We start from the raw sequence: 22,780 nt of genomic DNA on the forward strand, positions 1-22,780 counted from the left end.
GTGTCCTCTCAAATTCAACATTTCCAAACGCAAGAAAGAACATACGGATATTTAATTTGCACAAACGATGTCCCTGCTGGTGTGCAGTAGAAAGATTCATTTTTATGGTGTTATTCGACGTCGTCAAAATGGCCCTATGGAATCAGCGATTCAAAATTTGAGATTGAACAAAACCCTTTTTATTTCATAACTAGAAGCAGCAAAACTGTTGATCCCATGAAGCACAACATTTAGCAAGCATTACAATGGTATACGACCGACGCGTGAAAGAGTAAAGATGCAATTTAGTTGCACTGGTAACATAGGCTTCTAAATCGCATGGTTTCTTAACGAAACCAGACATGGTAAATAAAGATATTATATATATATATATATATATATATATATATATATATATATATATATATATAGAGGTTGTGAAATATTTTGCTCATGAAGCATCGCCACTGATGATATGCTTCCGTAGACCAGGAATGTGCACGTTGACAATGTAATCCCTCCAGTCTATTGCTGCCACATCAAATGTGAAGATGTTCCTCTCCACTCGCGACATTCTCTTCATCAATTTTTTTGCATTTGCGATATCAAACCTGAAATTCCTCATATCAGGGCTACTCGTTCCTTTTTTCATTATTATAAAAGAGAAGCATGTGGTGCATTATATAAATGTGTTTGTGTGGATTTGTTAACTTAAGCACCTTAACTTCTAATGGCAACTTGAAACACCTTACCTTCCTTTATAACTAGTGTATGGCTCATATGTCACCGATAGCTTTCTTAAGATGTGCATGTCTCTTGCCTTTTTCAATCTGCCGTTTTCCCCAGCCGACAAATATGAAGATATCGCTTCCAGTGTGTCAAAGAAGTTCATCCTTTCTATATGGACAAATTTTCCTTGTGAATCAATCAAAGGAAATGAATGAAAGTGCTCATAACAGTGATTAAACAGCTCATCCACTCGCAGGGGGTTCGTGGAACTTGTCCCAACGTGATAAATATTCAGGCCAGCAACGCCTGATGATCCATGCCTTGCCATTGCGGCCAAGATTGCGTTTATAACCATGTCTGCGGGCACCTAAAATGATCAAACATCCTCAAAATGAGTTTGTTGGCCAGTGGCAAGAGGGAGGGAGGGAGAGAGAGATAAAGAGAGAGAGAGAGAGAGAGATGGATACCAAGTCAAGAATAGTCTTCCCTTCCGCTGTGAAGACGTTAAATTGGCCTTTCCCGTAGTAGACAATGACTGGGTCTGCCATTCTAGAGAGCGAGCGAATAGGATGTTTTACTCAGTTTCTTTTCAATTCAGAAACATCAGGAAATTAAGTTAAGAGGGGCTGACCTGAGTCCTTGAATCCACCCCGGGAATGGGTCTTGGATTGTGCTTCCAATGATGGTAGGCCGAACAATGACTGTTGGGAGGTCGTTTGACATGCTTCCGATCACCATCTCGCCCATCGCTTTTGTGAAAGAATAAACATTTTGCCAACCGTGGATCTTTGCCCTGGTCCACAGGCAACAATCACCATTAGCACAAACCCTGCCCTCCAACGAACCCTCAGCATTAAGAAACACATAATAGCAAAATGGGAACACGATATGTTAATAATGATCCAATGGAAACACTTGTTATAATGTTAGACAAATATATTTCATTTTTGAGGTAGATTCTGAGACAATAATAGTGTGTTATTGTTGCCAGAAGCTCCTAAAAACCTGGTTGTTGCCTTGTTGCTGCACCCGTTACCTGCCTTTGGTAAGCCAAAACAGCAAGTAAATGGTCAAATTAACTCTGAAGATAGTAGGAAAAGGGAGAGAAAATTAAAGAACAGCTGACAAGGGTTATATAATTCAGCAAGATTAGGTAGAAATCCACACAAACACATTCACAAAAGGTTACATTGTGTGCATTATAGAAATGTGTGCACGCGACTCCATCTAGAAAGGAAAGTGGGCAGAGGTTTGTGTGAGAGAGAGATAGAGAGGGAGAGAGGTTACAATTCTGTAACTTTGAGAGGTGAAAAAAATTCTTGATACAAACTATTTGGAAGCTTCTATTTAGCCTTTTGCTTATGATTTCAGGGGAGAACACCGTCTGTAATTTTTAGTTGTTCCCACCTTTGACCAAAGCTGCCTAGTTATAAGGGCTACCAGTGGAATTTTGTGAATTGAGAAGCAAAAAACAGAAAAAAAGAAAAAAGGAAAAACGGGGGTAATGATCCTTCTTCAACATTAATCTTCACTGCTACATGACATTTTTATCGCTTTAAGCAACAATATTTTTTGTTTCACAACTTAGGAGAAATTGACATGGGCCGCCTCTTATTCAAATTTTTTTAGAGAAGTATGACATTCCCCAATAAATTAGAAATCATAGGCATGCATGCAAGGTAAACCGGACGAAAAAAGAGTTTTGCTGGTCCACTGGCTCTATTGCTACTTAGTTAGTATTCCGACTGCTTGTAGAAAAGCAAACTACGACATGACGGTTTTGGATACCTTTCGAGACCCAACTCTTTCATTCTTGGAGTTGGAGATGCCGTGTTTTCCGCCCGTCCTTCCAGAGTGTCTTTTATTATCTTGGTTTCCTCTCCGATATCCAAGATGGGTGGGATTTCTTGAGAATGTGTTGCCATAGCTTCTTCTCGTGCAATGCTATCTCCGAGGAAGAACGGCCTTTCCTTTATCAACCCAGTTCTCGGTCCATTCACATAAGCTACAATTCGGAAAAGAAAGAAGAAACAAGGAATTATGTCCATTGACATCCCTGGCGAAAGAGAGTTTTCAAGAACAGAGCCGAATACTGGTTGCACTACCTGTGGAGACATGCAAGAAGACCTGAAGTTTCCTGCATCTTCTTGCAAGCTTTACCAGCCTCGACGCCCCATTGGTGTTGGTATTGAGAGCAACATCATACCTGTTTGTGTTCAATTTAAAGTTTTAGAAGGAATGGAGAAAATTTGAGGAGGAAATAGGCAAGAAATCCACACGCATTCTGCAAAAGTACTGACCTTTCATCGAACCTCGTGTTTGCAGCGCAACTTACAATTACGTCAACATTGTCTACTATATCCTTCTGCACTTTTTCCTCCAATCCCAAAGAGTCCTCTCCAAGATGTGCAACTACTGGGACCAGCTTGCTCAGCATGAAAGCTTCGTAAGAACTCCCATGGACTCCCTTCAAACGCTTGAAGAGTTCGGCGTTGATTATCTTGTTGAAGAGCAAAAGAGCTCATCAATTCTTTTGTGAATGGAAATGCAAGGATCACGGTGATTTTTTTCTGTCATTATATGATGCTGGTAGCAAGTATGAAGATCGAAATGGTGGTGGCAGAAATTTTAGTTGGTGCCATATGTAAGGCAATAAGTATTAGTAATATTTTACATATTTTTTTTTCTTGTATAGATGCGCCATTCTAACATGTGAACCCGCTCTTAGAAGTCCGAAAAATAATTTCTGTAAACTAAAGTGAAAAGCTAAGGATTTTATGCGTTCTATAAAAAATATCCTTTTTTACATTTTAAAAGTAAAGCAGATCATATTATATAAAGTAACAACGATTTTTTTATGATGATTATATGAAAATTATATGCTGGGCAAAGGTAAAATAGTATGGTAACTAAGTGATTTTTTGATAAAAATTGTGCACATGGTGAAAATTAAATTTTTAAAAAGTATGGAGAAGAGGCCCAAAGGGCCAAAACATGAAAATGCCTAGCCAAGAAAAGGAAAAGAAGCCGGACCAAAGTGAATGAATAGAGAGGTTACTTTTTGAACGAATAAACAAAACAAAAGTACCTTTTAGCAAAAGAAAAAGGCAGGCCCTTGACTTGTTAAACTATCCAGGGCAAATTATAGCTATATTTTTCTGAAATAAAGTTGAAGCTTTCTAGGAGGGATAGGGATGAAGAGAAAAGAACAGAAACAAGAAAACATGAAAGGGCGGTTCCAAACATTAGGGGGGCAGTCTCTTACTAAATCGAGTGTTTGGTGCTGTAAATAACTAAATATGAGGGAGGGTAAGTGCCCACACGTAAGCAAACAAAAAAAAAACGTACTTCGTGTTTTAATCGTTCATTCACAGCCTCTTGGTTTGGCCCTTGAATGAGAAGGAAAAGCTTGCCTACGTCAGGCTGACTCCGGAGGATCTTCTCTATAAGCACTGCATGGTATCAAGCAAATATTAATTCTGAATGGCAAGATGTACAGCAACCGTAGGAACAAGTTCATGAATTTGATAGCTATACGTTTTCCGACAAAGCCGGTCGTTCCTGTGATAAGCATGTTCTTATCTCTGAGGAATTCCACGATCCCTAGACCACAGCCGTCCTCTTCTTCTTCAAACACCTCCCTCTCCTTCGGCGTCGTCAATATTCCTGCCCTTGTGACGGCCAAAGCTCTTTTCGATTGAGATGCGCGCTTTCGGTCCACCATGCTCACGAGCGGAGCTGGTTGCGTGCTTTTGACAGGAAAAGAATTGAATGTGCATGAGGCCGGCTGTGGTGTGGATGAACGGAGATGATGGGGAGGGCTGATGAAGCTGACGGAATAATTCGCAGGCACTTGGTTAGCTGCTGCTAGTCGTGTAGCATTCATTGTGGGAGGAGACATGAAAGAAAAGTGACCTAAGCTAAACATGATATGGTGATGAGGAAGGAAGAATATCTCGAGATTGATCTTCGCGGGAGGCTTGATAGGCTGGAGAGTTTCGAGCATTGCACTTGTTCTTATAGCAGTTCCAAGGACAGCGGCATGCTATAGGATGGATGATTTTCTATTTTTCTTTTGGGTGTTTGGTAGGTAGATCCATTTATTATTACCACCATTATCATATTTTTCTGCAGCTCTCAAGAACCAAAGAGGATCTTGTTTTTTCTGTTTTTAAGTACAAAAATGAGCGACGATGATAACGAGGAGAGCATACCGCCAAATAACGCACAAATTGAAATCACAAGGGGAACTGTGCGCGGGTGAAGTCAGAACGCTTAAATGGCTGCCCTATTTGCCGGTTAGTCCATACTAACCTATCAAAAATTACATTGCGATCAAGTTAGACATGTATGGCTCGCTAACTCAAATGGCCTTTAACCAAAAGTTCTAGATGGCGAATCAGACTGGACCAGCCAAACTCCAGCTCATTAAATTTTAATCTGACACGGCTTCGATCCATGAGAGTGTCGAGTCCAAGACCTTGAATTTGGGTTCGCTTTGTTACTGCACCGGTTTGGGGTAAATGACAAAACCCTCTGCGCTTCATTAAGCACATGTGGAACCCTGTTATCCAACAGCATACATGATGAATTAACAGCATTCATGATGGATCATTTAAACGTAAACGTGAACAAATTGGACACTAATTATGATCTGCTGCTTTCATATCCGCCTCCTGATTTGGCCACCTAAAGCCCGTGTGCTCAACGTGGGAGTCCGGAAATGGGTTCCTGTTTCCCTCGTGCATCGAAGTTTTCACGTTGAAGCCTTCCGTTTCTAAAGTTATTCATCCTTTAATAGTATTTCTTTAAAGGTCACACGTAAAACGTTGCACAGGAAAATTTTAGGCAGCAATTTCTAAAAATATTTCTCTCTACCAATAAATTATATTTGTACTATTTAAGCCAATGTTTCTTTTCGCTTTTGAAGGCAATAAAAAATTTTGTTTTTAAAGTTGTAAACAAAAAGTAAGCAAGTAATGTTATATGTTTTTTTCCATGCATAATTGGGTGCAAGTAAGCGACTTTTTTGGACCATTTCACACCCCTAGTTTTGGTTGAGATATTTTCACATCCCTAGTTTTGGCCCCTTTGAGTTATTTCAATAGGTTTCCCCCATTTACAAATTAAAGAATTACAAAAGTCACAAACAGAGGCAAAAAAAAACTAAGTCCCCATAGAAATATGGCAACCAAGAAGGTCATCAGTATATGAGAGAGCAACAATTTTCAACAAGCAACTCCTCCCCAAAAGAAAGTCCCATCTTGAGATCTAAAAAGTTCATATTACTAACAATTTTTCAAAGATCTCAATGATTTCTCACAATGATATTATTATTGATAGGATAATAATGCCGCCTTCCCTTATGTATAGGAAAAAATTACGTATGGGTGCTCAAGTTTTGATGCAATAGCAAAGCTACCCTCAACAATATTGGAGGTAAACCAAGGAGCCTCAACTTTACGTATTGGCCTGAAATTTAAGCGCTGATTTGTAATTCTTTCAATTACCTTATTTATATATATATATGTGTGTGTGTGTGTGTGTGTGTGGGAGAAATTTACGGAGCCTCAACATTGAACCGGGGCTGGATCGGGATAATGGCGTTTTTATTTTTTTATTTTTATATACTAATCGAATACTTGCCAAAAGGGATTGAAAGTTTCAAGCATAATAGTTCTACTAAAATTAATTCAACTGAAATAAGTTTTATTGCCTCAAGGAGCCAACGCAAACAGTGGTTACTAAAAACAGTATATGAAGGGAAAGTACTATGATACCAACACTATTCTTCTACTATTATATTAATAATTTTTTCTTTTGTTTCTTTCCCATTTTTTTGTTGTTTTTCTTTCTTTTCTTTCTTCCCCTCTTTCTCGTCGTACTTTCCCTTCATATACTGTTTTTTATCCGCCTATATATACAGGTGCTCCCTGGGCAGTTCTAGGGCCACTGCCAAGACTTGCCTGGTGCATTTGACTACTGAAGCAATGAAAGCAACAAAACTCTTACAAATACTTGCGTTTGAAAGTAAAAAGAATTTAAACATGAAACTAATATCAATCCAATAAAATACAAAAGATCTTACGCGACACTACAATATCAATAATCGTATATTACATACTGTCTGTTCAATTATACCCGTTTACAAGTTATCTAATATGTCCGAGCCTGTATTAGTGTACCAGTCAAAGACAATAGATATCCAGCTTACGATGGATAAAACCGTTATTTTGACTTTCATAAGTTTACAAATAGGATTGTAGGCCTAAGGGCTTAATTTATAAATGATATTTTTATTTTTTGTCTCATAGGGCAACCTATGAAATTTTTGCGGTGAACATTCCAGTTATTCAAAAGATCTTTGAGTGGACTTACTAGTGGCTCCAGTTACGAACCGACTGCATTAGATCACAAGGTCACGAAATGGTCGTAGCTCAGTCATGGGGACTCCCCACTTTAGAAGATCCAGAAGGCTCCATCCATTTCAGCAACAAATTTCTATACGCTTCCTCAAAACTTTTGTCAACAGAATAAGCATGAATTGTTCATATTTTTGTCATGTATAGTTTGTTATTTATTCGAGTATGGTTTTGTGCCGTATCAAAGCTTTCCTTCCTTGCCTTTCATTGAGTCTAGTTTATGAATTTGGTATTATAAGAGAGGAACCACGCACTCTATTAGAAGTCAATGCCATCTCTCGAGAATGAGCGCATAAAGGGTCAGGACGTTCAAGTGGAGAAGGCAACATGGTGCCTTTTCCGTGCCGAAGAAAGTGGGTTGTTCCAAGCTCCCTGCTTGCTAGGTCGGCCACATGTACAAACTACTAACAAGTTCAAAATGAAATTGGTAAATCCCTCATTGAGCGGATGATTGCAGACATAGTTCTACCAAGATCTATGACCAAAAAAAAAAAAGACAAGAATGAAATAGATGCCTAATTTTCTGCAATTTTGAATTGGCTGTGTTAGTGTTTGTGAAAGGGAAAAAAGCATCGATGCACTGCTTGTGCTCTCTTTTGGCAAGGGGCAAGAGACAAATCGGTGGATGCGCTCGTACAAGGAGCGTTCTTTACAGCACCGGAACATTATTGCGCTCTTTTCAGATTACGCATGTGTTATGTTACTGTGTCGTAAGAGATTCAACAATCAGGGCTGCATTGACAAAAGATCGATCTACCCACTCTAACAAGAAGGTGCCAAGAAGCAAAATCGCTTTCACAATGAGAAATACTTTTGACGCCGAGCATTTTGTGGATGCTTGGAATTCACTGGGTTTTCTGTGTGACAAGATCAATTAAAAAGTAAGTTTTCATTGACCGAGATCATGTAATATTGTAGGCAGGGCATCGGATGCACATTGATATCTTTCGTGTGATGGGTGCCCCAAGACAAACTTTCAAACTAAATAAGATGTCTATCACGTCTATAATATTTGTTCCTTTTCAGTAGCATTGGTGCTCTGCACTATTTGATCTTGACTTCGTATTTTTATTTTGATTTTGTGTGTGTATATATATATATATATATATATATATATATATATATATATATATATATATATATATAGAGAGAGAGAGAGAGAGAGAGAGAGAGAGAGAGAGAGATGGAGGGAGAGAGAGAGAAGTGCTCTGAGTGCTTGTCTTATTTATATCCATGATCAATAAAGAAAAATGTGGGGCAGAGATGGTAAAATTCCAGTCTCCTTGGAGCACCATTTCCTCCCTAGAATCCGACTTGATCGATGATAACAAAGGTGGCGTTTACCTTTTTCTTTCCCTCAAGTTGACGCTTGTTTTCCGGTAAGTGTCGAGATTTAGAGGTCTGTCGGTATTTTTATAGTTCCATGATTTTCTTAAGATCTCAAGGAAAAAGTTCACATATGCTGCACGAGAAATGAATCAAAATGCAAATGGAGACTTTAGATGGTATCTTTGTCATTCCTTTCCCTCTATCCAGATAAGGTGTTGATGCTTCGGACATGTTTAGATCACACTTAAAACCAGGTTTAATAGCTCGACTTTGGAGCTAAATGGAGACTTAATCTGCCAAAATCCTGGCTTATATAAGGGTGAGAAAATTGAGAGCACAAAGAGGAAAGAGAATTTCTGACGTATATTTCACTAATTGTTACAAGCACATATATATACACAAAGGAGAAGATTTACAAAGATTTACAATATCCACTAATTTTGGAGTGGATGAAGGAAGATCATAACAAGGCAGAATATGCCATGATTGTCATTTAAGTTTCCTCAACGTCTCCCTCAATTTTCCTTTCCATTGAGTACGTTTTTATCCTCAACTTCTTCCTTGATTTTTGGCTTTCTATTATTTTGGTTACCATGCCTTTCATCCTCAACGACTTCCTTGATTTTTGCCTTTTCAATAAATACTCTCTCATCCTTAGTATCTTCAAGGATCTCATTGATCTTCAGCAGCCGAGGATTTTGGGTATCCCTAAATTCTCGTCTTGCTGATTTACTCTTATCATGCCCCCTCAAACTGGATGGTGGGTAAACGACACCCAGTTTGCCTCTGAGATATTCGGTAGAGGATCTAGACAAGCCTTTTGTGAAAATATCAGCAACCTGTTGAGATGAGGGGACATAATGAGTAACTAAGGTCCCCAATGCCACTTTCTCTCGTAAAAAATGATAATCAATGGCAACATGTTTCATTCGTGAATGAAACACTGGTTTAATGCTGACTTGCAAAGCAGACATATTGTCACAGTATAGCTGTGGGGGGTCAGTAATACGAATACCAATATCTTTGAGTATGAATGAAAGCCATGTTAGTTCAGCTGCTGCAGAGGCCATCGATCGATATTCAGCTTCAGTTGTAGAGCGAGCCACAGTTGGCTGTTTTTTAGCTGTCCAGGAGATAGCATTTGTGCCAATGAACGTACAAAAACCTGTTGTGGACCGTCGTGTTTCTTGACACCCAACCCAATCAGAATCGGAATAAGCGTGCAAGCGAAAAACTGACTGTGGTGAAAGTATACAACCTAGTTCAATGGTCCCATGAACATATCGAAGTATTCTTTTAACAAGCATAAATTGACTTTGAGCAGGCTGCTGCATATATTGACTGACATAGTTCACACTATAAGTGATATCAGGACGTGTGAACGTGAAATATTGAAGTCCACCTACCAAGCTGCGATAGAGTGTAGGATTGGCAAATAATGGATCTCCAGAAGGCGACCGAAAATGCTGAACAAGAGGTGTTACAGCAGGTTTACATGCTGTTAGATTGGCACGTTCCAAGAGACTGTATCCATATCTCTTTTGATTAAGGAAAAGACCTTGAGGCGTTTTGAGAACTTCAATACCAAGGAAGTGATGTAAACTTCCTAAATCCTTCATCAAAAACTCATGATTAAGCTCATTGATAAATTCTTGAACGAAAGAATTATTGCTGCCGGTCAAGATGATGTCATCCACGTATAACAATAGAATGATGGTACCTTTTTTATGATGGCAAATATAGAGAGAAGAATCGGAAATACTGCAAAAGAAACCTTTGGAGAGTAGAAAAAATCCGAACCTATCATACCATGCCCTTGGAGCTTGCCGAAGTCCGTAGAGAGCTTTATGAAGTCGACATATATGATTTGGTTTGGTAGGATCTTCAAAACCTTGTGGCTGCTCAACATAAACGGTTTCTTTGAGCTCTCCATGTGAAAAAGCATTCTGGACATCAAGTTGCCTAATATCCCAATTTCGAGATAGAGCGATAGTCAAGACAATGCGAATTGTGGCTGGTTTGATGACTGGTGAAAATGTTTCCATGAAGTCAATTCCTGGAATTTGGTTGAAGCCACGAGCCACTAATCGAGCTTTTAGGCGATCTAAAGTTCCATCGCTTTTTTGCTTGGTTTTGAACACCCATCTGGTAGAGATGACATTCATATCAGCAGTTCGGGGTATTAGAGTCCATGTTTTGCATAGATTCAATGCTGCTATTTCTTCCTCCATTGCTTTCACCCATCCTGGATGTTTGAACGCCTCTTTGACTGTCTTAGGTTCCAAGGGAACCGGAAGAGCAATGAAATACTTTGAATTGGGCTTAACTATGCCATCTTTTGCCCTGGTGACCATGGAATGTGAGTTGATAAGAGATGGTGGCTGCGGATCAATGGGAGTGTGTGATATGGAGTCAGTGAGAGAGAGCTCGATGGCCTGTTGAGGAGAGCTAGCATCTGTAACATGAGAATGGTTAGCACCCGTAGCAAAGGGAAAATCGCCACCACTTGTAGCTAAATCATGATTGTCGTTGTGACAACGAGTTCTAATGGAATCATTTGCAAGATCATTGTTAGAGCCAGGCTGAGGTCCTTCTTCAACTGATTGGTTGTCGTCAAGCCATGCCTTGTAGGTGACGCCTTCTTGAGAATGAGAAATTGATGAAAATAAATTCCCAGGTTGTCAAAAAGGAAATATATTTTCATCAAAAACAACATTTCTGGATATAAAAATCTGACCTGTTGGTGGGTATAAGCATTTATATCCTTTATGTGCTGAGCTATACCCTATAAAAACACAGGGTAAGGATCTAGGCTCCAACTTGTTCTTAGCATAATCTCGTAGATAAGGGAAACATCGGCTTCCAAGAACTCTCATGCATCCATAATCTGGCCCTTTTTTGAAGACGAGCTGGAATGGATTATTCATATTAAGAGTCGGTGTTGGCAGTCGATTGATTAACCACACTGCTGTAGAGAAGGCTTCCACCCAAAATTTTGTAGATATACTAGCGTGAAACATCATAGCAAGTCCAAGTTCAACTATAGTTCGATGTCTGCGTTCAACCATTCCGTTTTGAGGAGGGTTTTAGGACATGCTTTTAGGTGTTGAATACCATATTCACGCAAGTATGAAGCAAGAGAATTGCTATTAAATTCTCCTCCTTCATCAGTTTGAAAAATTTTTATTCTTTTCCCAAACTGGTTTTCCACAAATTTGTGAAAAATTTTAAAAATCTCATAAAAGTCTGACTTGAATCACATTGGATAAAACCAAATGAAACGAGTAGATTCATCAACAAAGATTGCATAATACTTATATTGTTGAGATCTGATGATCGGAGCAGGCCCCCATAGATCACAATGCACACGACCAAGAAATTCATCACAATGTTCTTCAATAGGAAGATATGGAAGACGACATGACTTAGCCAATTGACAGCTAGAACATAAAAATCTGCTACTAGATGGGCCAAGAATTTTAATGGCCTTTTTATTTACTAAAAACTCTACTACCTGCTGATTTATGTGGCCAAGGCGATGATGCCACACTTCTTTATTTGCTCCTCGGAATCTAACTGAGAAAAACGCCTTGTGATTTCCTTGAAGTTTTGACGCTGCTCCTACATTTTTCAGCATGTAAAGACCATCATGCCTGGTTCCGGACGCCACAATCTGCCGATTCCTCTTGTCCTTTATAAGAAAACCATTAGCCGAGAATTCAAAGATATAAGGCATGTCTGTTGTTAATTGACTGACTGAAATTAAATTCTTTTTAATTTCTGGAACCACCAAAACATTCTTGAGAGGAATAGTATTTTGCCCATCATTAACGATAGCATTTCCTACATGCGTGATGTCAAGTTTCTGGCCATTGCCTACCATTATCTTTTCTGAACCATAATATTTAGCTGAGATATTGAGATTACCTGGTTCCGATGTAATATGAGCAGACGCTCCAGTATCTAGAAACCATTGTTGATCTTGTCCATCGGCAACGTTCATTGCAGCCAATGCCTGAGGAACTTGTTGGGGCTGGAATGTTTGATTAAAACGATGCCAGCAATTAAGTGCATAATGGTTTCTTTTGTTGCAGATTTGACACACGACTCCCTTTGAAGAGGCATTGGACTGATTATTATTTTCCCTTTTGTCGTTGTTGAATGAATTACCTTGGCTGGCTTGACGAAATTCGCGTCCCTTAGAGTTGAACGCCTGATTTTTATATCCCTTATACCTTTGATTTTGAACACGTTGATTCACAAATGCCACCTGAGGACCTGAAATATCTCCATACATATTCTTTACCGTCTCATGACTTTCAAGCAAGGCGATGACTTCCAAGTATGGTGGAGTCGGTGGACGCATATAGGTCGTTCTAAAGGACTCATATTCTGGCCCGAGACCAATCAATAGCCAAAAAACTTTGGATTGATCTGAAACTGGTTTTCCAATAACAGCAAGTTCGTCGCATATAATTTTGAAATTTCTGGTGTATTCAGCAATACTCAGATTGCCTTTTCGGTTCATCTGAAGTCTTTGCATAAGGAGCATTTCTCGCTCCTGCGACTCATAAGCAAATCTGTGGTTTAAAGTATCCCATACCTGTTTGGAGGTTTTTAGGCCGACGACCAACCCCAATATTTCTTCAGATAGGGTTCCTGTGATCCATCCACTTAGCAACCGATCTGATCTTTGCCAGGCATTGAAATCTGGATTCACAGCTTGTTCAACTGCAGCACTGTTGCTGGGAAGATATCTATCAGGCATAAGGGTTTCTCCATTAACGAAACCAGTCATATCCTGACTTTCAATTAGTCCTAGCACCTGCGTCTGCCATAGGAGAAAATTGGACTGGGTCAATTTGATGGACACAAAATTGGCGACGTTCAGGTTGAAAGGATATGGATATTTGACAGAGGTAGCTTGTGAGCTTTGTGAGGCCATAGAATCGTATGGCTCTGATACCATGAGAAAATTGAGAGCACAAAGAGGAAAGGGAATTTCTGACGTATATTTCACTAATTGTTACAAGCACATATATATACACAAAGGAGAAGATTTACGAAGATTTACAATATCCACTAATTTTGGAGTGGATGAAGGAAGATCATAATAAGGCAGAATCTGCCATGATTGTCATTTAAGTTTCCTCAACGTCTCCCTCAATTTTCCTTTCCATTGAGTACGTTTTTATCCTCAACGTCTTCCTTGATTTTTGGCTTTCTATTATTTTGGTTACCATGCGTTTCATCCTCAACGACTTCCTTGATTTTTGCCTTTTCAATAAATACTCTCTCGTCCTTAGTATCTTCAAGGATCTCATTGATCTTCAGCAGCCGAGGATTTTGGGTATCCCTAAATTCTCGTCTTGCTGATTTACTCTTATCAAAGGGTTGTTCCTTTTGTTTTTTCCGTTAGCTCCCACACCAGCACTTTCTCTTCTCCCATTAAACGCAACCAATGTTGCTGGTGCTGGGGATCTTTCGGCTTTCTTGAAGGTGAAGCTGAAAGAAAGCAACACGATAATGTTGAAAATTAAATATAAGAAAAGACAGAGATAAGAAGAAAGAGAAGTATTATTACGATGGCATTTACAATTGTTTCTAAAAATTAGCTGAAAGAAGGCATCTATCGACCATGAAGTCGATAGTGCTCAATACCTTTATAGTTACGATGGCATTTACAATTGTTTCTAAAAATTAGCCATAAATGAGGGGTATTATATTTCCACATACCTGTCACCGTTATTCATATCCCTTACTTCAGCACATTATCACATTTTTTATAGATTAAGCCATCGATATCCTTCCAAGCTTGGTCATATACAAGTCAACAGTGGGCATTTGTGTCTTTATTTAAAACCCTTATTTTTGCTTTATGTAATGGTTCGACTTCTTTCCCCTTTTTTGCTTCTCACCTCATTTTGTGGTATGAGACTTTGGTGGAACGTCTCAAGGAGTGGCCGTAAACATGGACCCTCCACTACCTAACTCTCTCACTTTCTGCAGTCTTTTTTGGGCGAGGGTGTTTTGGGGCTGCATGTCACTGCGCAACATTGTTATTTGTAAGGGGATTTATTTGTTTCAGTTTCTTTGATCTCACTTTATTTGATGCTTCTTATAATATTGAATCCTGCTGGTTTCTTCTCGTGGATGTAGGAAGACAAACAGTCTATCCGAACCACATAATTTGGGTGTCTTCTGTGTGACTTGGTTTCTCTGTTTTTTCATCTGCTAGTTTATTTTTTTTAGTGACTCTCTTGATATCACATACACATATTTGTTTATAGAATGACTGTTTACACTTTACTCTGTTTTTTACTTGCAAAATGGACCTCACCTGCTCAACATCTGGTATCAGAGCCAGCTTGCAATTTTTGTGTTTGTATAATTGGTTTTAATGACTTTAACATCAAATATGTCAACGACTAAGTTTGAGGTGGAGAAGTTTGATGGGAAGATTGATTTTGGTTTGTGGCAAAAGCGTATAAAAGCCATTTTGGTACATAATAACTTGCATAAAGCTTTGCTTGAAAAAGGGAAATGAGGGATCAAAGATGCTGACTGGAATGAGTTAGATTTGAAGGCGATGAGTATAATTCATCTCTATCTAGCTGATGAGGTAATGTATAATGTTGCAGATGTAGATACTACAACTGATTTGCGGACAAAATTAGAAAAATGGTATATGTCAAAGTCTCTCACAAATAAGTTGTATTTGAAAAAGCAACTCTATATTTACGTATGATTGATGAGACAAATCTGCTTGAGCATCTGAATGCTTTCAATAAATCAATTTCTCAACTTCGCAGTGTTAGTGTTAAGGTAGATGAAGAAAACCAGACCCTTTTTCTTCTTTCATCAATGCCTAAATTGTATGACCATCTTTTGACTACTATTCTCTATGGAAAAGACACTTTAAAACTAGAAGAAGTTAGAACTATTTTTGCTTTCAAATGAAGCCAGACATAAGCCAAATCATGGAGAAAATTTGATGGTAAAAAAACATGGTCATGAGAGAGGTCGTCCAAAGCATAAATTCAGCAAGAAATTTAGATATCAATCCAAGTCCAAAGGTAGAGACAACAAATGCAAGTATTGCAAGGAAGAGGGTCATTGGAAAGTTGTCCGTCCAAAGCTTAAGGAAAAACATAAACATAAAAACAAAGAAGCCGAAGAAGCAAGTGTAGTATCAGATGTCAATGGAGATGTGCTGACCATTTTTTTAGGTAATAATCTCCAACCTGATGTATGAATTTTAGATTCTGGATGTTCATATCATATGTGTCCTCATAAGTCATGGTTTGATTCTTATACATCATGTGATAATAGAAAAGCGTTGATGAGAAATAATAAAAAATGTGAATCAGTTGGAATTGAAACCATAAAAATAAAAATGTTTGATGGTGTCATTAGAACTTTAATAGAAGTTAGACACATTTCACATTTAAGAAAAAATCTTATTTCTCTTAGTACGCTTGATGTTAATGGTTTTACTTTTAGTGGTGTTAATGACATATTGAAAGTGAAGTGAGGAGCTTTAGTTGTCATGAAAGGAGAGAAAGTTGATGGAAGAAACAATAACAGGGACGGCTACCATCTCATCTTCTTCATCATTTTCTGATGATGATACTGCTTATTTGTGACATGCTAGATTAGGCCACATGAGAGAAAAGGGAATTCAAGAGTTGCATAATAGAAAACTACTCAAGGGCATCAAATCATGTAAACTTGAATTTTGTGAATGTTGTGTTCTTGGTAAACAGTGCAGAGTTAAATTTTCAACCTCTATAAAAAGAAGAAAAGACATCCTTGAATATATCCATTTAGATGTGTGGGGGCCTGCACTAGTTACATCTAAAGGAGGAGCTAGATTTTTGTTACGTTCATTGATGACTACTCTCAAAAAGTTTGGGTATATTTCCTAAAGTATAAGCCTGAAGTATTTGAGAAATTTAAAGAATGGAAAGCGAGAGTGGAAAACCAAATAGGTAAAAAATTAAAGGTACTAAGAAGTGACAATGGTGGTGAGTATACATCAACTCAGTTTGAAAATTTTTGCAAAGCTAAAGGGATCACTCAACATTTCACTATTTCAAGTACACCATAGCAAAATGGTGCGGGAGGGAGAATGAACAAAACTTTAATTAAGAGGGCTGATTGCATGAGGTTGTTTGAAGGTTTACTAAAACAATTTTTTGGGCAGAAGCTGTTGATCCAACATGTTTTCTAGTAAATAGATCGCCTTCTATAACATTAAATCTGAAAATGCCAGAGAAGTATGGTATGGTAAGCGAGTTGATTACTCTGACATACATATTTTTGGTTGTCTTATTTATGTGTTATTGCAGGAAGGAGAAAAAAGCAAACTTGATGCTAAATCAAAGAAATATATCTTTCTTGTATACAAAGCAGACATGAAAGGGTATAAAGTATAAAACCTCAACACACAGAAAGTGAAAATCAACAGAAGTGTAATATTTGATGAAGCTTTAATGTTAAAGCAAATTTAATATTGTGATAAAGACATTGAAAAGTTAAACAATCCAATTCAGCTAGAGTGGAGTAATGACAAGATCAACCAAATTTGAGAAGAACCATCACAAGAAAGTAAGGAAGAGGAACAACCACATGAAGAACCTTATTCTATTGCAAATGGTAGAGAAAGAAGAGAAGTTAAATTATCTTTAAAATTTCAAAATCACAGTAGCATATATATTTTTAATTATGTCTACTGAATTATTGACTTTTCAGGAAGTAATAAAAAGCAAGGATAGAGAAAGATGGATGACTACTATGGAAGATGAAATGAAGTGCCTTCAAAAGAATGAGATGTGAAAATTGATAAGTCTTCCCGAAAGAAAGAAAGTGATTAGCTGCAAGTGGGTGTTTAGAATAAAAGAATCTTCAACTCCAAAGGAACCACCAAAGTATAAGGTCAGGCTGGTGGCCAAAGGCTATGCTCAGAGAAAAGGAGTGAATTTTTTTAAAATTTTCTCTCCAGTTGTTAAACATTGCTTAATTAGAGTTTTGTTAGCCATAGTAGCTATTGTTGATTTGAAACTTGAACGACTAAACGTTAAAACTACATTTTACATGGTAGCCTAGAAGAAAAAATATATATACAACAAAGAGAAAGGATTTATTCAAATAAAAAATGAAAAGTTAGTGTGCAAATTGAAAAGATCAATCTCTGGCTTGAAGCAAGCACCACGATAGTGATATAAAAGATTTAACACCTTTATGTTGGCACAAGGCTACAATAGGAGCAGATATGACAGTTCTGTTTATTTTCATTTTTTGAATGATAGTTGTATTATTATTTTGATGCTTTATGTGGATGACATGCTTATAGCATGCAAGCACATGCTAGAAATTGCTAAGTTGAAATATGAAATTAGAAATGAATTTGAAATGAAAGATTTGGGGGCAGCCAAAAGAATTCCAGGTAATTCACAGGGATCAGGAGAAGAAGAAACTGTGATTGACACAAAAGAGTGCATTAACAAAGTGTTGGCTAAATTTAATATGAAGAGTGCAAAATTAGTATCTACTCCACTTGCTCAACACTTTATCTTTGAAAGATTGTCCCAAATTTGAAAAAGAGGGCAGCGTTATGAGCAAAATACCATATGCTAATGCAGTTGGATGTCTTATGTATGCTTTGATTTGCACTAAGCTTGATTTATCTTATGCTGTAAGTGTCGTCAATAGATATATGGCAAATCAAGGTCAAAGACATTGAGAGGCAGTAAAATGGATTTTGTGATATTTGAAGAGCTCATCAGATTTTGGTTTATTATTTCAGGTATAAATATTTCCGATGCTCTAATTGGCTATGTTAATTCAGACAATGCAGGTAACTTAGACAAAAGAAGATCTACAACAAGGTATATATTTACTCTAGGTGGAGACCCAATCAGTTGGAATATTGCATTATAGGATATTGTTGCTTTATCAACAACTGAATCAGAGTATACTGCTGCAGTGGAAGCTCCTAAAGAAACAATTTGGTTAAGAGACTTGTTAATGAACCAGGTATTATGCAGGAAAATGTCAAATTACATGGTGATAGTCAAAGCGCAATATGTTTGACTAAAGATCCAGTTTATCATGCAAGAACTAAACATATAGATGTTAGATACCATAAAATCAGAGAGTTTGTGGTAAATAGTAAAATTCAACTGCAAAAGGTGGAGTCGCAACGTAATGTGGCAGACATGTTGACAAAACCTCTCACTAGAACTAAATTTCACCATTGTTTGAGCTTGGCTCAGATATGTGCATGTTGACATCTTAGGAGTCCAAGGGAGAAGGGACATTAATATTGAATAGGATTGATCTTATCTAATTTTTGGATTATGACCAAGCCAAAAAAGTGGAGTTTTGTTATTATTTTGACTTGGTCATATACAAGTCAACTGTAGACATTTGTGTTCTTAGTCAAAACCCTTATTTTTGCAACTTCTTTTCCCTTTTTTGCTTCTCGCCTTCATTTTGTGGTCTTCGACTTTGGTGGAGCATCTCAAGGAGTGGCCGTAAACATGGATCCTCCATTACCCAACTCTATCACTTGCTGTAGTCTTTTTTGGGCAGCTATTTTTCTGTTGCATTTAAAAACAGGTATGTTTTCAGTTTTCATGGAGGAACATACAGAAGACAATAGGTGTTTTGGGGCTGAATGTCACTGCATAGCATTGTTATTTGTAAGGGGATTTATCATTTTCAGTTTCTTTGATCTCACTGCATTTGATGCTTCATATAATATTGAATCTCACCTTGTGGATATAGGAAGACGTAATTACGGTGTCTTCTATGTGACTTGGTTTCTCTGTTTTTCCTTTTCCAGTTTATTTTTTCTAGTGACTCTCTTGATGTCACGTACACATATCTGTTTACAGAGTGCCTCACTTGCCCAACAGTTGTCCACCACGAAAGGCATCTATCGACCTTGAAGTCGATAGTGCTCAATACCTTTATAGTTATGTTGGCAATTACTATTGTTTCTAAAAATTAGCCATAAATGAGCCGTAATATATTTCCACATAGCTGTCACCGTTATTCATATCCCTCACTTCAGCACCTTATCGTTTTTGATAGATTAAGCCATCGATATCCTTCCAGGTTTATAACTTGCTGTAGTCTCCTACTTGACAATGAACATCCATTTGTGAATTTGTTTGCAGCAATAACATCGCTGCAGAACTAAATTCTTTTTGTTATGAGATAACGAAAAAAAAGAAGCAACGTCACAGTTGGCAGAAACCAAATGGCGTAGTGGATCTAAAAGATTTATCACTTATTATTTTCTCAGATTTTTCATTGATTTTTCCATATAATATTTTTATTTTAAAAAGATTTTTCAATCGATCTAATTCAGGAAGGATTTCAATTTGATTCCATTCAGCTGTTTTAGTGAATTTTTTACTTGCAAATTCAATTGTAAAACATCATTGGAATAGCGAAAGAAACAACGTTGAAGGTGACAGACCTGATCGAGGGAGGGCAATGTCAATTTCAGGAGCCGACGGTGGTAGCAAGTCAAACGGCTGGAGTTAGAGATAATGGCGGACCATATCTATTTACTGGTCTTATATGTGTCCTCTCAAATTCAACCTTTGCAAATGCAAGACAGAACATACGCCTCAGTGATATATTTAATTTGCATAAACGATGTCCCTGCTGGTGTGCAGTAGAAAGATTCATTTTTTTTATGGTGTCATTCAACGTCGCCAAAATGGGCCTATGGAATCAGCTGATTCAAAATTTGAGATTTTGAACCAAACCTTTTTTATTTCAGAACTAGAAGCAAAAAAGCTGTGGATCCCATGAAGCACAACATTTGGCAAGCATTACAATGGTGTACGAGATGCATGAAAGAGTAAACATGAAATTTAGTTGCACGCATAACATAGGCGTCTAAATCGCATGGTATATATATATATATATATATATATATATATATATATATATATATATATATATATATATAGAGAGAGAGAGAGAGAGAGAGAGAGAGAGAGAGAGAGAGGCTGTGAAATATTTTGCTCATGAAGCATCGGCACTGATGATATGCTTCCGTAGACCAAGAATGTGCACGTTGACAATGTAATCCCTCCAGTCTATTGCTGCCACATCAAATGTGAAGTTGCTTCTCTCCACTCGCGACATTCTCTTCATCAATTTTTTTGCATTTGCGATATCAAACCTGAAATTCCTCATATCAGGGCTACCCATTCCTTTTTTCATTATTATAAAAGAGAAGCATGTGTTGCATTATATATATTATATATATGTGTGTTTGTGTGGATTTGTAAACTTAAGCACCGTACAACTTAAAACACCTTACCTTCCTTTATAACTAGTGTATGGCTCATATGTTACCGGTAGCTTCCTTAAGATGTGCATGTCTTTTCCCTTTTTCAATCTGCCGTTTTCCGCAGCCGACAAATATGAAGATATCGCTTCCAGTGTGTCAAAGAACTTCATCCTTTCTATATGGACAAATTTTCCTTATGAATCAATCAAAGGAAAGTAATGAAAGTGCTCATAACAGTGATTAAACAGCTCATTCACTCGCACGGGGTTTGTGTAACTTCTCCCAATGTGATAAATATTCAGGCCAGCAACGCCAGATGATCCATGCCTTACAATTGCGGCCAAGATTGCGTTTATAACCATGTCTGCGGGCACCTAAAATGATCAAACATCCTCAACATGAGTTTGTTGGCCAGTGGCAAGAGGGAGGGAGGGAGAGAGAGAGAGAGAGAGAGATGGATACCAAGTCAAGAATAGTCTTCCCTTCCGCTGTGAAGACGTTAAATTGGCCTTTCCCGTAGTAGACAATGAGTGGGTCTGCCATTCTAGAGAGCGAGCGAATAGGATGTTTTACTCAGTTTCTTTTCAATTCAGAAACATCAGGAAATTAAGTTAAGAGGGGCTGACCTGAGTCCTTGAATCCACCCCGGGAATGGGTCTTGGATTGTGCTTCCAATGATGGTAGGCCGAACAATGACTGTTGGGAGGTCGTTTGACATGCTTCCGATCACCATCTCGCCCATCGCTTTTGTGAAAGAATAAACATTTTGCCAACCGTGGATCTTTGCCCTGGTCCACAGGCAACAATCACCATTAGCACAAACCCTGCCCTCCAACGAACCCTCAGCATTAAGAAACACATAATAGCAAAATGGGAACACGATATGTTAATAGGTTGAAGAATTATAATTGTCATTTGATGTCTCTACTTTGTTGTTGTCGCTTAAATCCTATTATTATTGTTGCTGTTCAGTAATGGTGTGAATTTAAGAGGGTGGAGATGGCCGTCACTGATGTCTTTGCTTTTGTTTTTTGGGTTTATGTGGGCAATTTTCTGAAGTTACTCAGCACTTCTATCACAGGTTTTTCTATCGAGCAAAGGCGACCATACTTTAGTATTGATGCGTCTATTTTGCAAGCAATTGCTTTACTTGGAGATATTCTCTGAAATTCTCTGAAATGATCTTCTATACAATATTCTTTACGATTAAATTATCAACTGGACGATGAGAACTTTTCAAGTTCTCATCGAAGCATTCCTTTTCATCTATGCTCAATAGTTACATGGAACTGCCATATGTTGCTTACAGATTTTAGTTCTTGTGTCAAAAGTTTAGGCCAATCTGGTTCCCTTCGTCTGCAGTTTGAATTGATACACAACAACATTATTATGATGCTTGTAAATTAATATTCTTAGTTGCATTGATATGTCTGTATGATATGATTCTTAGTTATCTGATTCCCTTTGTTTTCTTTTAAACAGGACAACTAAGATGATGCGTCCCAACGAAGATGACATCGCAGATGAAGATATAGAAGATGATGCGTCCCAACAATGCCTCTTCATGTTTTCTTTGTTGGATATGTACTTATTAAACTTCAGTTTTTTTGGATAGTAGGAAATACACCCTTTTGTAGATTTGTACTAGTTAAACATATGTAGACATGTACCTTTGTGAGTATAACTTTGTTATTGTTATAAATTTCGTTTTGACAACTATATTATACTGTTGGATGTTATGGTTTTAACTGTGTTTTAGAAAATCATCTTCCAATTTCTTCGCACGTCATATTTGGCGAGGAAAAGACACAAAAAAAACAACATTTATCAAGTTAAATTCTTCTTGTGCATCAAACATGGTTAAATTTACCAGGTTAAATTTTTCTTGTGTATCAAACAAAGTTAAATTTACCACGGTAAATTCTTCTTGTGCATCAAACACGACTTCAAATTGGAAGAAGGAGAAATTTCAACCTGTAAATTTTTCCAGAAAAATTTACCA

The 22,780-nt window shown here is 37.7% G+C and overlaps 1 protein-coding gene across 1 annotated transcript; it reads right to left on the minus strand.

Moving 5' to 3' along the window:
* Positions 1 to 418: 418 nt before the first annotated feature.
* LOC116259238 (fatty acyl-CoA reductase 2, chloroplastic-like) lies at positions 419 to 4,710 on the minus strand. Its single transcript, XM_031636956.2, has 9 exons — positions 4,246 to 4,710; positions 4,057 to 4,160; positions 3,009 to 3,208; positions 2,814 to 2,914; positions 2,497 to 2,713; positions 1,340 to 1,501; positions 1,176 to 1,257; positions 732 to 1,075; positions 419 to 590 (listed from the first exon to the last, which is right to left on the minus strand). Exons 1-9 carry the CDS (start codon positions 4,634 to 4,636, stop codon positions 431 to 433), a joined length of 1,761 nt encoding a protein of 586 aa, XP_031492816.1. The 5' UTR covers positions 4,637 to 4,710; the 3' UTR covers positions 419 to 430.
* Positions 4,711 to 22,780: the final 18,070 nt, after the last annotated feature.

The sequence above is a fragment of the Nymphaea colorata genome, chromosome 8, assembly GCF_008831285.2.
Source record: "Nymphaea colorata isolate Beijing-Zhang1983 chromosome 8, ASM883128v2, whole genome shotgun sequence".
NCBI lineage: Eukaryota > Viridiplantae > Streptophyta > Magnoliopsida > Nymphaeales > Nymphaeaceae > Nymphaea > Nymphaea colorata.

Excerpts from the sequence above, each read along its gene's own strand:
- LOC116259238 (XM_031636956.2), bottom strand. The coding sequence starts at position 4,636 with ATGTTTAGCTTAGGTCACTTTTCTTTCATGTCTCCTCCCACAATGAAT. Across the intron at positions 2,915-3,008 it reads AACACGAGGTTCGATGAAAG|GTATGATGTTGCTCTCAATA; the intron begins GTCAGTACTTTT and ends GAACACAAACAG. Across the intron at positions 591-731 it reads TACACTAGTTATAAAGGAAG|GTTTGATATCGCAAATGCAA; the intron begins GTAAGGTGTTTC and ends GAGGAATTTCAG.